Source organism: Pan paniscus, chromosome 2 (genome assembly GCF_029289425.2).
Source record: "Pan paniscus chromosome 2, NHGRI_mPanPan1-v2.0_pri, whole genome shotgun sequence".
NCBI lineage: Eukaryota > Metazoa > Chordata > Mammalia > Primates > Hominidae > Pan > Pan paniscus.
Genome location: NC_085926.1, coordinates 195,756,322 through 195,768,953, shown reverse-complemented (window position 1 = coordinate 195,768,953; position 12,632 = coordinate 195,756,322). Strand labels below are relative to the sequence as shown.

Here is a 12,632-nt window from a genome sequence, read left to right as displayed (position 1 = left end):
GACTCACTTTGACAAAGTCCAGGACAGCATCTCTCTGGATCTGCTTGGTCCTTATTTTCTCCTCCTCATACTGCAGGGCAGCAAGCTGAGCCTCTCTCCGAGTGCGCTCTACTAACTGCTCCCTTCTCTGATGAAGTTCCAGGTCTGTGTGTGACAGCTGGAACCAAAGCGTTATTGTGCATACGAAAGTAAAAATGAGGATCACGTTACCAATATTCCCTATCAATTTAGGGAACTACTGTTGACCCATGCAACTTTTGCTTTGAAGTCACCTAGCATTGCTTGAAATGTGTTTATTGGCTAATCTTTTCCCATCTTTGCACGGTTCTTATATATATTAGGTTGGTGCAAAAGTAATTGCAGTTTCTGCCATTGAAAGTGATGGGAGAAACTGCAATTACTTTTGCACCAAACTAATACTATAAAGCCATCATGAAGGTAAAGATTTTCTATCTAGTGTCTAAAAACACTGTTAGCAAGTATCACGTACATATGTTATATTAATCGATTGAGACAGCTAGTAATGCTTAAATATACCTGGCAATTAATGGCAATTTAAGTATTATAAAAGAAAAAAATCATCTTAGTTTAAAAAGCAAAAATAAACACAACTACTAAACATTACCTGATTGTGACTTGCTGATAGTGACAGGAGGGAAGATGGCTCAGCTGGAACCCTGACCCAAAAAAGAAAAAAGAAAGAAAAAAACTCTTTGATAAAAAGACAAACAGATACATAAAAAACAAATGAAATTTTTATTGTAAATGTAGCTTTCTATTAATCAGTAGCAAACTGCCTAGTTAGCATTGAAGGAGTAGCTGCATTTTGTAAACCTAAGTCCAAGTCATTAAGTGAAACCAGAGGAAAATCTGATGCCTCCAACTCACGTTTCATGTGGTATCAACTGTCTACGTCAGCCAATACCAACAATACAGTTAATTGAGATCACCTTGCAAACAGTATCATTTCTTTATAACACAAATAACTATTATCTTTGTTACCACCATGATTAAAACACGATACATGTAAACTGAGATCCTTTTACATACAGTCATTTTTATCAACTACAGAACCTCGTAACTGTACTTATAAAGCACACCTGCTCTTATTTTCAATCGATGAAGCAATTTTAACACAGAAATAAAGATTCTGGTTTTTTTATTTTTAAGAAAAATACAAAGCCCTTTTTAATGCTTAAAAAAACAAAAAAAAGTAGTACTTCCTTCTCACTGCTATCAGTGTTAATTCTTATAGTTTACTATTTATCCTTTTCCTGAAACAGATTTCATTGCTCAAGTCTCTGTAACTCATCTTTGTGTCTGAAACTAAAACTGGCAAGATTAGTTACTGTCTGACGTTTAGGACGTGGCCTCCAAAACTATGATGATTAGCCTATCAGGCTGACCTACAGGCACTGAAATCAGTGTGCTAACTAGGGGAACCAAAAAAAACCCATCATCATGGCTCACTGCAGTCTTGACCTCCTGGGCTCCAGCCATCACGCCCAGCTGTCTTTGTTTTTTTTTTTTTTTTTTTAATTTTTCTGTGGCAATGAGGGTCTTATTATGTTGCCCAGGCTGGTCTCAAACTCCTGCCCCTCAAGCCATCCTCCCACCTCAGCCTCCTAAAGTAATTGGATTACAGGCGTGTGAGCCACTGCGCCCAGCCGTTTTTTGTTTTTGTTTTTTTTTGTGGCCCAAGGTGGAGTGCAATGCCGTGATCATGGCTCACTGCAGATTCGACCTCCTGGCCTCAAGCGATAATATCGCCTCAGCCTTTCGAACAGCTGGCCTACAGGTGTGTGTCAACCAACCCAGGCTTATTTCTGCAGTTTTTGTAGAGACCGGGTTTTGCTAGGTTAACCCAGGTCGCTCTCAAACTCCTGAGCTTTCAAGTGATCCACCCACCGAGGCCTCCGAGTGCTGGGATTACGGGTGTGGGCCACCGCGCCACGCCCTGATTACACATTTAGAGTAACAGGAATTAACTGCAAATTTCTCCCTAGATTACTAATTTCACTGTTAAAATTTCCCATAGCTTTTAGCGGCCATCTGTAGATGAACTGAAACAAAACATAGAAAGGACCAAATAAACCAACTCAAGTGTGTTTATGTGCCCTAACCTGAACACTAAACTTTAAAAATGCTTTTCAATTTTTGTTTTGTTTTGTTTTGAGACAGAGTCATGCCCTGTCACCCAGGCTGGAGTGCAGTGGCACGATCTCGCTCACCACAACCTCCACCTCCCAGGTTCAAGAGATTCTTCTGCGTCAGCCTCCTGAGTGCTGGGATTACAGGTACTCGCCACCACACTCGGCTAATTTTTGTATTTTTAGTAGAGACGGGGTTTCACCATGCTGGCCAGGCTGGTCTTGAACTCCTGACCTCAGGTGATCCACTCACCTCAGCCTTCCAAAGTGCTGGGATTACAGGTGTGAGCCACCGTGCCCAGCCGCTTTTCAATTTTTTAATACACACCTTCTTTCTACTTTCTTAAGCACTTTCTAGTGCTTAAGAAATATTGCTTGAATGAATGACAGTAGCACCCTCCCCCGAAAAAGCATGGAATACTGAGACATAAAAAACAAAAATGCAGATAACATGTATGTATCTCCTTTAAATCTTCTTTCTAACTATGTTTCTTTCTTTCTTTCTTTCTTTCTTTTTTTTTGACAGAGTCTCATCTCACTCTGTTGTCCAGGCTTGAATGCAGTGGTGCGATCTCAGCTGAGACCTCCACCTCCCAGAGTTAAGCAATCCTACCTCAGCTTCCCAAGCAGCTGGAACTACAGGTGTGCACCACCATGCCTGGCTAATTTTTGTCTATTTTTGGTAGAGATGGGGTTTCGCCATGTTGCCCAGGCTGGTCTCGAACTCCTGGGCTCAAGCAAACCACCCACCTTAGCCTCTCAAAGTGCTGGGATTACAAGTACATATATTCATTTACCCTCTTTTTACAATACTTCTCTAAAAAGCCAGTAAACCCATTGTTTCCACTTTATCTCATTACTGTATTTTGCACCCAATCCAATCTGCGTCCCGTCCTTTCAGTTTCACTAAAACTGTTCTTTCACCTCACAAGTTTGTCAATGATCTTGACATCCCCAAATCCAATAGCTATTTCTTAGTCCTCCCCTTATTAAACCTATCAGCAGGGCCGGGTGCAGTGGCTCACGCCTGTAATCCCAGCACTTCTTTGGGAGGCCAAGGCGGGCGGATCACAAAGTCAGGAGATAGAGACCATCCTGGTCAACATGGTGAAACTCCGTCTCTACTTAAAAAATACGAAAAACTGGCCGGGTGTGGTGGTGCGCGCCTGTAGTCCCAGCTACTCAGAAGGCTGAGGCAGGGGAATCGCTTGAACCTGGGAGGTGGAGGTTGCAGTGAGTCAAGATCGCGCCACTGCACTCCAGCCTGGCGACAGAGTGAGGCTCCATCTGGGAAAAAAAAAAACAAAAAACCTATGAGCAGTAAGTGATGTTGTTCATTCCTCTCTATACTTCTTCAAACACTGTTTTCAAGGCTAGGCACAGTGGCTCATGCTTTTAATCCCAGCATTTTGGGAGGCCAAGGCGGGAGGATCTTGAGTCCAGGAGATCAAGGCTGCTTATGAGCTATGATGACACCACTGCACTCCAGCCTGGGTGACAGAGACCGTGTCTCAAAAAAACAAAAACAACAACCATTCTCATTTAGCCTCTAGGACACCACCCTCTTTCTCCTATCTCCATGACCACCCCGCTCAGTTTGTTTTTCTGGTTGTTCAAGCCCTAATTCTTGCCACCTTACTCCAAACTCATAAATCTAACTGCTTACTTGATAATTCCACTTGGATGTCTTGTAGGTACCTGAAATAGAACATAACCACAGCAGAACTCTCATCTCACATCCCAGATTTGTCCTGCTTTACTCAGACTCCTGGGTGTTTCTTGAATACACCAAAAGCATGTTCCTACCTCAGAACCTCCACCTAGAATGTTTCACCCCTAGACATCCATAATGTTTGCTCTTTTTCAGGTTTCTACTGAAATATTATCATGGCATCTAACATTACTTGCACTCTTCCCTCACCCTACCATCTCTTTTATCCTGCTTTATTTTTCTTCATAGCACCTAGCAGTACCTGAAACATGCTTGTTACATATATTTGTCTACATCCACTAAAAAGTAACTCTAAAATATCAGGGATTTGGAACAGAGACAGAACCACTATAGTGCTTAAGAAATATTGCTTGAATGAATGACAGTAGCACCCTCTCCCAAAAAAGTGTGGAATATTGAGACATAAAAAACAAAAATGCAGGTAACATGTATGTATCTCCTTTAAATCTTGAACTTACTTGAGCTAAGTAAACCAGACTTTTATCTCTATAAGGCAGACTTTTTTTTTTTCTTTTGAGACGGCGTATCTGTTGCCCAGGCTGGCGTGCAGGGGCACAATCTCAGCTCACTGCAGCCTCTGCCTTCTAAGTTCAAGCAATTCTCCTGCCTCAGCCTCCCAAGTAGCTGGGATTACAGGTGCATGCCACCATGCCCAACTAATTTTTTGTATTTTTTAGTAGAGACAGGGTTTTGCCATGTTGGCCAGGCTGGTCTTGAATTCCTGACCTTAGGGGATCCACCTGCCTTGGCCTCCCAAAGTGCTGGGATTACAGGTGTATTACACCCAGCCAGTATAGTGCTGGGATTACACCCAGCACTATACAGGTAATACAGGTGTATTACACCCGGCCAGGATAAGGCAGACTAAACTGCCTTCTCTGTTTTTCTTTATTTACAAAATCACATAATTAATGTGAGTAGCTTTTCTGGCTTTGTCTATATAACATGAAACAAAAAAACTTCCAGGTTTTATCTAAATGTTAATTCTATATTGCTTCTTATAGAAGCTATAACACACTTTACAGAACCTAGTCTGGTATTATCATCTCTCCTGAACTAAAATGCTATTCAAATTATAAGTAGGCCCTATAATTTTTTTTTTTTTTAAGACAGAGTCTTGCTCTGTCACCCAGGCTGGAATGCAGTGGTGCAATCTCGGCTCACTGCAACCTCCACCTCCAGGGTTCAAGCGATTCTCCTGCCGCAGCCTCCCAAGTAGCTAGGACTATAGGTGCAAGCTACCACACCCGGCTAATTTTTGTATTTTTAGTAGAGATCAGGTTTCACCATGTTGGCCAGGCTGGTCTGGAACTCCTGAGCTCAGGTGATCTGCTGGCCTCGGGCTCCCAAAGTGCTGGGATTACAGACATGAGCCACTGCACCCAGCCCATAAAAAATTATTTTAACAATTTTTTTAAAACATATTTTTTGCTAGTTTCAATTTCAAATTTACATAATCCATCTTGGCAAATACTACAAAACATTCACACTTTTTATTTATTATATCTCCCTATGTTTATGATCTCCCAGTAGGGTAGACTCTATGTGGGTAGCGGTAGGGGAGTGGTAGGTGGGAAGAAATGTATGTGTTGGATGAGGGTGGGGGAAAAGAACTGGAAGAAAAAAACGGGTAAGCAAGCTTTCCTTTTCAGCTCACTAGCAGAGGATTCCTTATGCTCACTCAATGTTTTTGAGTTGCTGTAACTGACAGACTGCTGAGGTAGAGTCTTTTTGTTAACATGTTATTCAGATTAGAGACAAGTCTTGCTGGTCTGAGAGCTGTCAGTCATTCTGAGGCGACTGTGTCTTTTTAGGTTCGAATTCAACATTTCACTTGAATGTAAGCTCCAGGAGGGCGGGAATTTTGACTAAGTTCATAGCTATATCCCAACATCTGGAAAGGAACTTGGCACATAGTAGATATTTCACAAATACTGGCTAATTAAAAACATGAAGTATATATTGATCCTAGAGCCTAACTGGTTACTAGGATCAAGTATGGAGTTCTTATCCAAGGACTGTGCTATGGAACCCCGAGTTAAACAGTAATCATGGCTGGGTGCAGTGGCTCACACCTGTAATCCCAGCGCTTTGGGAGGCCAAAGCAGGAGGGTTAGTACTTCAATCTGGGAGTCTGAGACCGGCCTGGGCAACATAGGGAGATTTCTGTCTCTACTAAAAATAACAAAAAATTTGCTGAGTATGTAGCACGCGCCTGAAGCTGCAGCTACTCCAGAGGCTGAGGTGGGAGGATTGCTTGAGCCTGGGAGGTAGACGCTGCAGTGACCATGATCACAACACTGCACCCCAGCCTAAGGCAACAGAGCAAGACCCTGTCACAAAACAAAACAAAACAAAACATGTAATCCTAGCTTTAGTTTCCAGCACTGTGGCAGACTAAACGCCCTGAATGACTCTTCCAATGGAAATAACCAAAATGCTGAATAAAATAAAACAAGCTTTTAAAATGTACTGCTAAGGTGCCATGAAAATAAAGAATCCACAGACCTTCAAAAAGAAGTAAAAACAGGAACTCTGGACTAAGATGCGGTAGGCAGACTTTTGGCTTCCATGATCTTGGTCCCTGGCCTTACTCTAGTGAATGCTGTTGTATTACATTAAAAAAAGGCTTTGCAGATGAAATTAAGGTTACTAATCAGCTGGCCTTAAAATGGGGAGATTATCCAGGTTGACCTAATATAATCACGAGCCCTTAAAAGCAAAAGAATTTGCGAGATGTGGCAGAAAGGGAAGTAAGAAAGATTACAAACGTAAGGAGGATTTGGCCTGTCATTCCTGGTTTGAAGATGGAGGGAGCCATGAAGAAGGAATGTGAGTGGGCTCTAAACACCAAGAATGGCCACCAGCTGGCAGCCAGGAAAATAATGGGGACCTCAGTAATGGGGACCGGTAACTGCATCAAACTGAATTCTGCCAAGATGTAGGAGCGTGAAAATGAATTCTCCTCCACAGTCTCCACATGAGAATCCAGGCCAGCCGATACCCTGACTTTGGCCTCTAAGTAGAGAACCCAGCGGGGCCTGCCCAGGCTCCATCCTCCAGAAGTATAATATAATAAAGAGGTGTTGTTCTAAACTGCTAACTCTGTAACACAAGCAACAGAAAACTAACACATAAGGTAACTGAGTGAAAGAGCCAGCTTTTACCTTGAGGGTTTCTACTAAATCCTGGAGCTCTTGAGCTTCACCTATGATGGATGCAGGACGTGAGAGGGGCAGGAGATATAAAACGCAGGCCCACTCAAGGTGGGGAACGTAACTGGAAACTCCTGCATAAAACTGGAATCTCAAAAGACTACACTCTCAATAAAAGGACACATGGCAACTGAAAAGACATTCTGAAATAAATTTCAAAGCATACCAAATTTAATTAAATCTCCATGAGTTAAGTGATAAGAGTATAAATGTCACAGTGATGAGATGTCTGTCTTTTTTCTCCCTACACATTTATTCCATCTATAGCTCAGTCCCCCGAGTTACCTTTAATACCTTGTCAAGTATAAGAACTACGTAAATTCACCGTCACTTAAGAATAGGTGTACCAAGACTTCATAAAACCAGAAGGCAAAGAACTAAAGGCTGAAATTTCCAACTACTGTGAAATTCTTCATGGCAAGAAACATTCTGGAATTCAAGAATGAGAAGCAGTGCTCTAAACGATCAAGCTAATTTTCAAAATATTCTTTTTTTGTTTTTTTTGAGATGGAGTCTCAGTCTGTAACCCAGGCTGGAGGGCAGTGGTGCGATCTCGGCTCACTGCAACCTCCGCCTCCTGGGTTCAAGCGATTCTCCTGCCTCAGCCTGGAGACTACAGGCGTGTGCCACCTGTAGCTGGAATTACAGGCGTGTGCCACCACACCCAGCTATTTTTTGTATTTTTAGTAGAGACGGCGTTTCACCACGTTGGCCAGGCTGGTCTCGAACTCCTGACCTCAAATGATCCACCTGCCTCAGCCTCCCAAAGTGCTGGCATTACAGATATGAGCCACCGCACAGGGCCTAATTTTCAAAATATTCTGAGAGGCACCAAGTACAGTGGAAAGAGTGTATTAACAGAGACAGGACTGGTGATACATATCACTGTCTCTGACTATTTCTCTCTGTTATCCAGTCAAAAATGTAAGTTAAAAAAAATTAGAACTCTCGAAATTCGTTTTTTGTATTTTGTATTTTTTTTTTTTTTTTGAGACAGGGTCTCACTCTGTTGCCCAGGTTGGACTGCAATGGCACAAACTGGGTTCACTGCAGTCTCAACCTCCCAGTTCGAGCGATCCTCCAACCTCAGCCTCTGAGTTGCTGGGACCACAGGCATGCACCACCATGCCAGGCTATTTTTTTTTCTTTTTGTAGAGGGGTAGAATGATGCTCAGACTGGTCTCAAACTCCTGGGCTCAAGCAAGCCTCCCGCCTTGGCCTCCCAAAGTGTTGGGATTACAAGTGTTAGCCACTATGCCCAGTCCTGAAATTCTTTTAGCCCTTTTTGTGCACGAATCCATATAGCTTCACCACAAAATCTCATTGCTACTAAGTATCTTCAGATCGATTAACTGTGTAGGTAATGATTTAGATGGTCTCAATTTAGAATCAAATCAGTTTTTACCTTTTCTATGGCATGAGTACAAAAAAGCACACCGTCGCTCAGTTCTAAATACATGCCATATAAACATCTTTATTACACACAGATCTGCATAAAACCAAAATTACTTTATGCTCTCATGATTAAGACAGAAACAAATTAAGTAGAATTGGTTTTTCAAACCTGTTTTGATGTAAATATCTTCTCATATCTTCTGTTTTTTGAAACTCCCTAATGGCTACTGGCTTTACTGGTGAACCCTAGGCCAGAGGACAGAAATAAATAAATTTAGTATATTAATCCAGAACACTGCGATTACACAGTTCACATCCAATTTGTCATTTAATTTATACATTACACTAAAAAATATTTTAATAGACTCTTCAAATGTAAACTTTAAGTTTAAAAGCATCATATGCTATACTGCTGCTTTAATAAACAAAAACATTCACAATCCACAAACATTTATTTTATTTTATAAGAAAGTAGATTTCCTTCTCACTGTATTATATACATTACAGTGACCAAGCACAGTAATATTTACTGAATAATAAGATGTTAGAATTAGAAAGGAACCGAAGAGGTCACTAACAGACTTCCATTTAGGACAGAAATTCCCACCTACCCTACCCTGACATTTGCTCAGTTTCTCTTGAATATTTCTGGTAATAGTGAGTTCACTGGGCAGATTACATTTCTTTATTTATCCATCACAACAAATTGTCTCTTATCATACTCATACAAACAGTCTTGAGTGTGTCGGTGAATATCAAGATAAAACAAAAAGTAATTTCTATTTATGGTAAAATACCGTATTTAAAAGGAAAATATTATTGGCAATTTTACTTATCTACAAACCAAAGAGTAAAAGGTCAATTTCAAAAAGTATTACTGAGGAAAATTAAACTGGTTTAAAATACAGACCACGCACTGAAAAATAAAATTATAAATCAAAGGTAGAGGATTAAAGGTTATCAAAGGAAAACCTATAGAAGCAATACAATCTTGTTTCAACACCAAAAATAATCATCAAAATGGTTATTCATCAAGGGAAAAATAAGAAAACAACTTTCCCAAAAAGGATATCTACAAATCAAACATAAAACTACTTACCATCTACTTCCAAGAAATAGCATCTACCTCCAAGAAATAGGTATATCACACATCATTAGAAACTTTTGGTGAGTTACTTCAAAGGGCTAACAACTGACTGTCTTAAAGTCTGGACATGAGATCCCAAATAATAAACTACAATTCTACAACTCTGATGCAAAAATAATTTTTCTAATTTTAGTGAATACACCATTTTAAAATTTTTGTTTATTTGGAGACAGAGTGTCGCTATGTTGCTCAGGCTGGTCTCAAACTCCTGGGCTCAAGCAGTCTTCCTACTTCAGCCTCCCAAGTGGCTGAGACTACAGGAATGAGCCACCGGGCCAAGCTATACCACTTTAAAAAATAAACACAAATCTCTCCTAGGACGTTATATCAGTGACTTACCATCCTAGTTTTTTTTTTTTGGATACAGAATCTTGCTCTGTCACCTAGGCTGGAGTGCAGTGGCACAATCTTGGCTCACTGCAATGTCCGCTGCCCAGGTTCAAGTGACTCTCGTGCCTCAGCCTCCCGAGTAGCTGGGATTACAGGCACCCGCCATGACACCCAGCTAAGTTTTTTTTTTTAATATATATTTTTAGTAGAGACAGCGTTTCTTCATGTTGGCCAGTCTGGTCTCAAACTCCTGACCTCAAGTGATCCACCTGCCTTGGCCTCCCACAGTGCTGGGATTACAGGTGTGAGCCACCACGTCCAGCCCCATCCTAGTTTTATGATACTGCAATTATCTAAAATTATTCTAAGAGGCACACGAAATTTTCATGACAAAATGAATGTGACATTGGTTTAATTAAAAAAAAATCATACCATGTTCAGACAGGAATGGTCTATGTATGTGACAAGTATTATAATAAAATTAAATAATAGTAGAGTGTTTAACACCTCACATAGGTTAGTTTTTAACATTCCATTTTTAGATAGTGTTCAGGAAAATAAAAAGATACTTCACTGGTTGTGAAACCATCTAAAATAATGCTGCCTCATCACATTTTCACAGATGCTAAATTTTATGAAAGCTTTATGACACTGAAGTCATAAAGACTACCATACGTAACAGGCAGCCAGAATTTTAAAAATATTATTACAAAACAATACAATGAATTAAAGAAATACTATTTTTTTATAGTAGTATAATAGGCATTTTCACTTTTAGTAGAGATACTCCATTTATACAGCCTAAGTAACCATAACATGATCAAAGAGAAAGACCAGGAAAAAAGAAAATGAATTCCTTTAAGGATTATAATGTGTCATTGTTAATTTTATTGCAAAATAGTTAGTTGCCCCTTGCTCCAGCAGCCTCAACAAGTAGTTTCATCAGTCACCTAGTACACTGCTATCTCTGGGCTGTAGGACTTTGACTTATATAATTTTATCCAACTTTAAATACAAGTGTGTCTCTTTACCAACAAAAAATACGGTGTTCAAAAGTATTCAGATAGGAAAAACCAAGGCCCTTTTTTTTAAAAAAAAGAATGATAATACTGGCTGGGTGCGGTGGCTCACACCTGTAATCCCAGCACTTTGGGAGGCTGGGGCAGGCAGATCACCCGAGGTCAGGAGTTTGAGACCAGCCTGGCCAACATGGTGAAACCCAGTCTCTACTAAAAATATAAAAATTAGCCGGGCATGGTGGCAGGTGCCTGTAATCCCAGCTACTCGGGAGGCTGAGGAAGGACAATCACTTGAACCTGGGAGGCAGAGGCTGCAGTAAGCCGAGATCGTGCCAAGGCACACCAGCCTAGGCGACAGGGTGACTCTGCTTCATTAAATAAAGAATGATAATATCACTCTACAACATGTCCCACTTGAAATGATTATTCTCTATTTCTTTTTTTTTTCTTTCCTTTTAGCTGTCTCAGACCAAAGAGATTCTTCTCTATTTCTAAAAGGATAATACATCATTCTCTAAAAGGGCCCAAGTGTTTCTCAAATAATCACTGCTCAGAGCCTGAAACCAGCTCCAGACATCAACATCACATCCACTAAAGTGAAGCCATTTTATTATGCTGACAAGATAGACTGAAGAATGCTATTCTATCTGAGACCCTTGGGGAACTGGCAGAGATTCTGTAGTGGGCTGAATGCACATTTGTTTTCTAAGGCAATTCAATGCTCCACTTAAGAGATACCCAAGAACTTTAATAGCAAACAATTTACGTTCTGTGTGACTTAGCACAAAAGCTCCAATATAATTCAGCATATTATAAAAATTCTATGGTTAAGTCTGCATGTTGCCACAAAAGTCAACTTTTTGGTTTAACTGTTAATTAACTACTGACCAAACTATGATTTATCAGTTAGTAACAATAAAAAAGCAATAAAAACAACAATGAAAAGCATCACTGTATTTTTCTTTGTACTTTCTTCCAAGGCCTTAACAGTACCTAGACTTCTTTTATTCCTCCTGCAAAATTCTGAAATCTTTCTTCTTGTTTGAAAAATAAACCTAAAGCCTACTTGAGGCTGCTGTCTGAGTTTTCTGAATAAATCTGAAAAACTCAGGACTGAAATCAGAAGTGAACATAATGAAAACAATTAGGCTTCAGTCAACAAATCACTGATATAACGAAACTTTATACTATTATGAATTATTTTTATGAAGGGATAGCAACATATTTAGGCTTCAATCTGTGTCCTACCTCATGAGAGATTCGCCGCTGTTCAATATACGCCATGAACTGCGAACTAAGGCTGTCTGGGTCTGGTCCCCTGGGCTGTCTCACCTCGGCCTCCTCTTCCTCTGCGGTGCAGCTGTCTATGTAGTCAATCTGATCCAGATCATGTTCCACTGTATACACCACACACACACCCACACACACACACACACCAGAAAAAAAATTCAAATTAGATAGCCAATAAAAGACATTTACTTATTTCCTTTTCCCCATGATTTTCTATTTTGAAAGTGGGAGGGATGATAAAAACTTTAAATTACTTAAGTCTTTTTTTTTTTTTTTTTTTTTTTTTTACCCATTTTATGTCCAAGGTTGGTGGCTCTTGCCTGTAATCCCAGCACTTTGGGAGGTGGAGGTGGT

The 12,632-nt window shown here is 40.3% G+C and overlaps 1 protein-coding gene across 27 annotated transcripts in view; it reads right to left on the bottom strand.

Annotated features, from left to right (window-relative positions):
- Positions 1-12,632, bottom strand: part of LRCH3 (leucine rich repeats and calponin homology domain containing 3) — a 107,778-nt gene that overhangs the window by 39,782 nt on the left and 55,364 nt on the right. For all 27 annotated transcript variants that reach the window (XR_010111492.1, XR_010111494.1, XR_010111493.1 and 24 more), the window contains exons 9-12: positions 12,237-12,385; positions 8,662-8,738; positions 626-677; positions 8-157 (exon numbers count right to left, since the gene is read on the bottom strand). Coding sequence is in view for 21 of the 27 variants with exons in the window: in XM_034958032.3 (XP_034813923.1) it covers positions 8-157; positions 626-677; positions 8,662-8,738; positions 12,237-12,385 (428 nt within the window). In the remaining 6 variants the exon portion in view is untranslated. The remainder of the gene's footprint in view (positions 1-7; positions 158-625; positions 678-8,661; positions 8,739-12,236; positions 12,386-12,632) is intronic.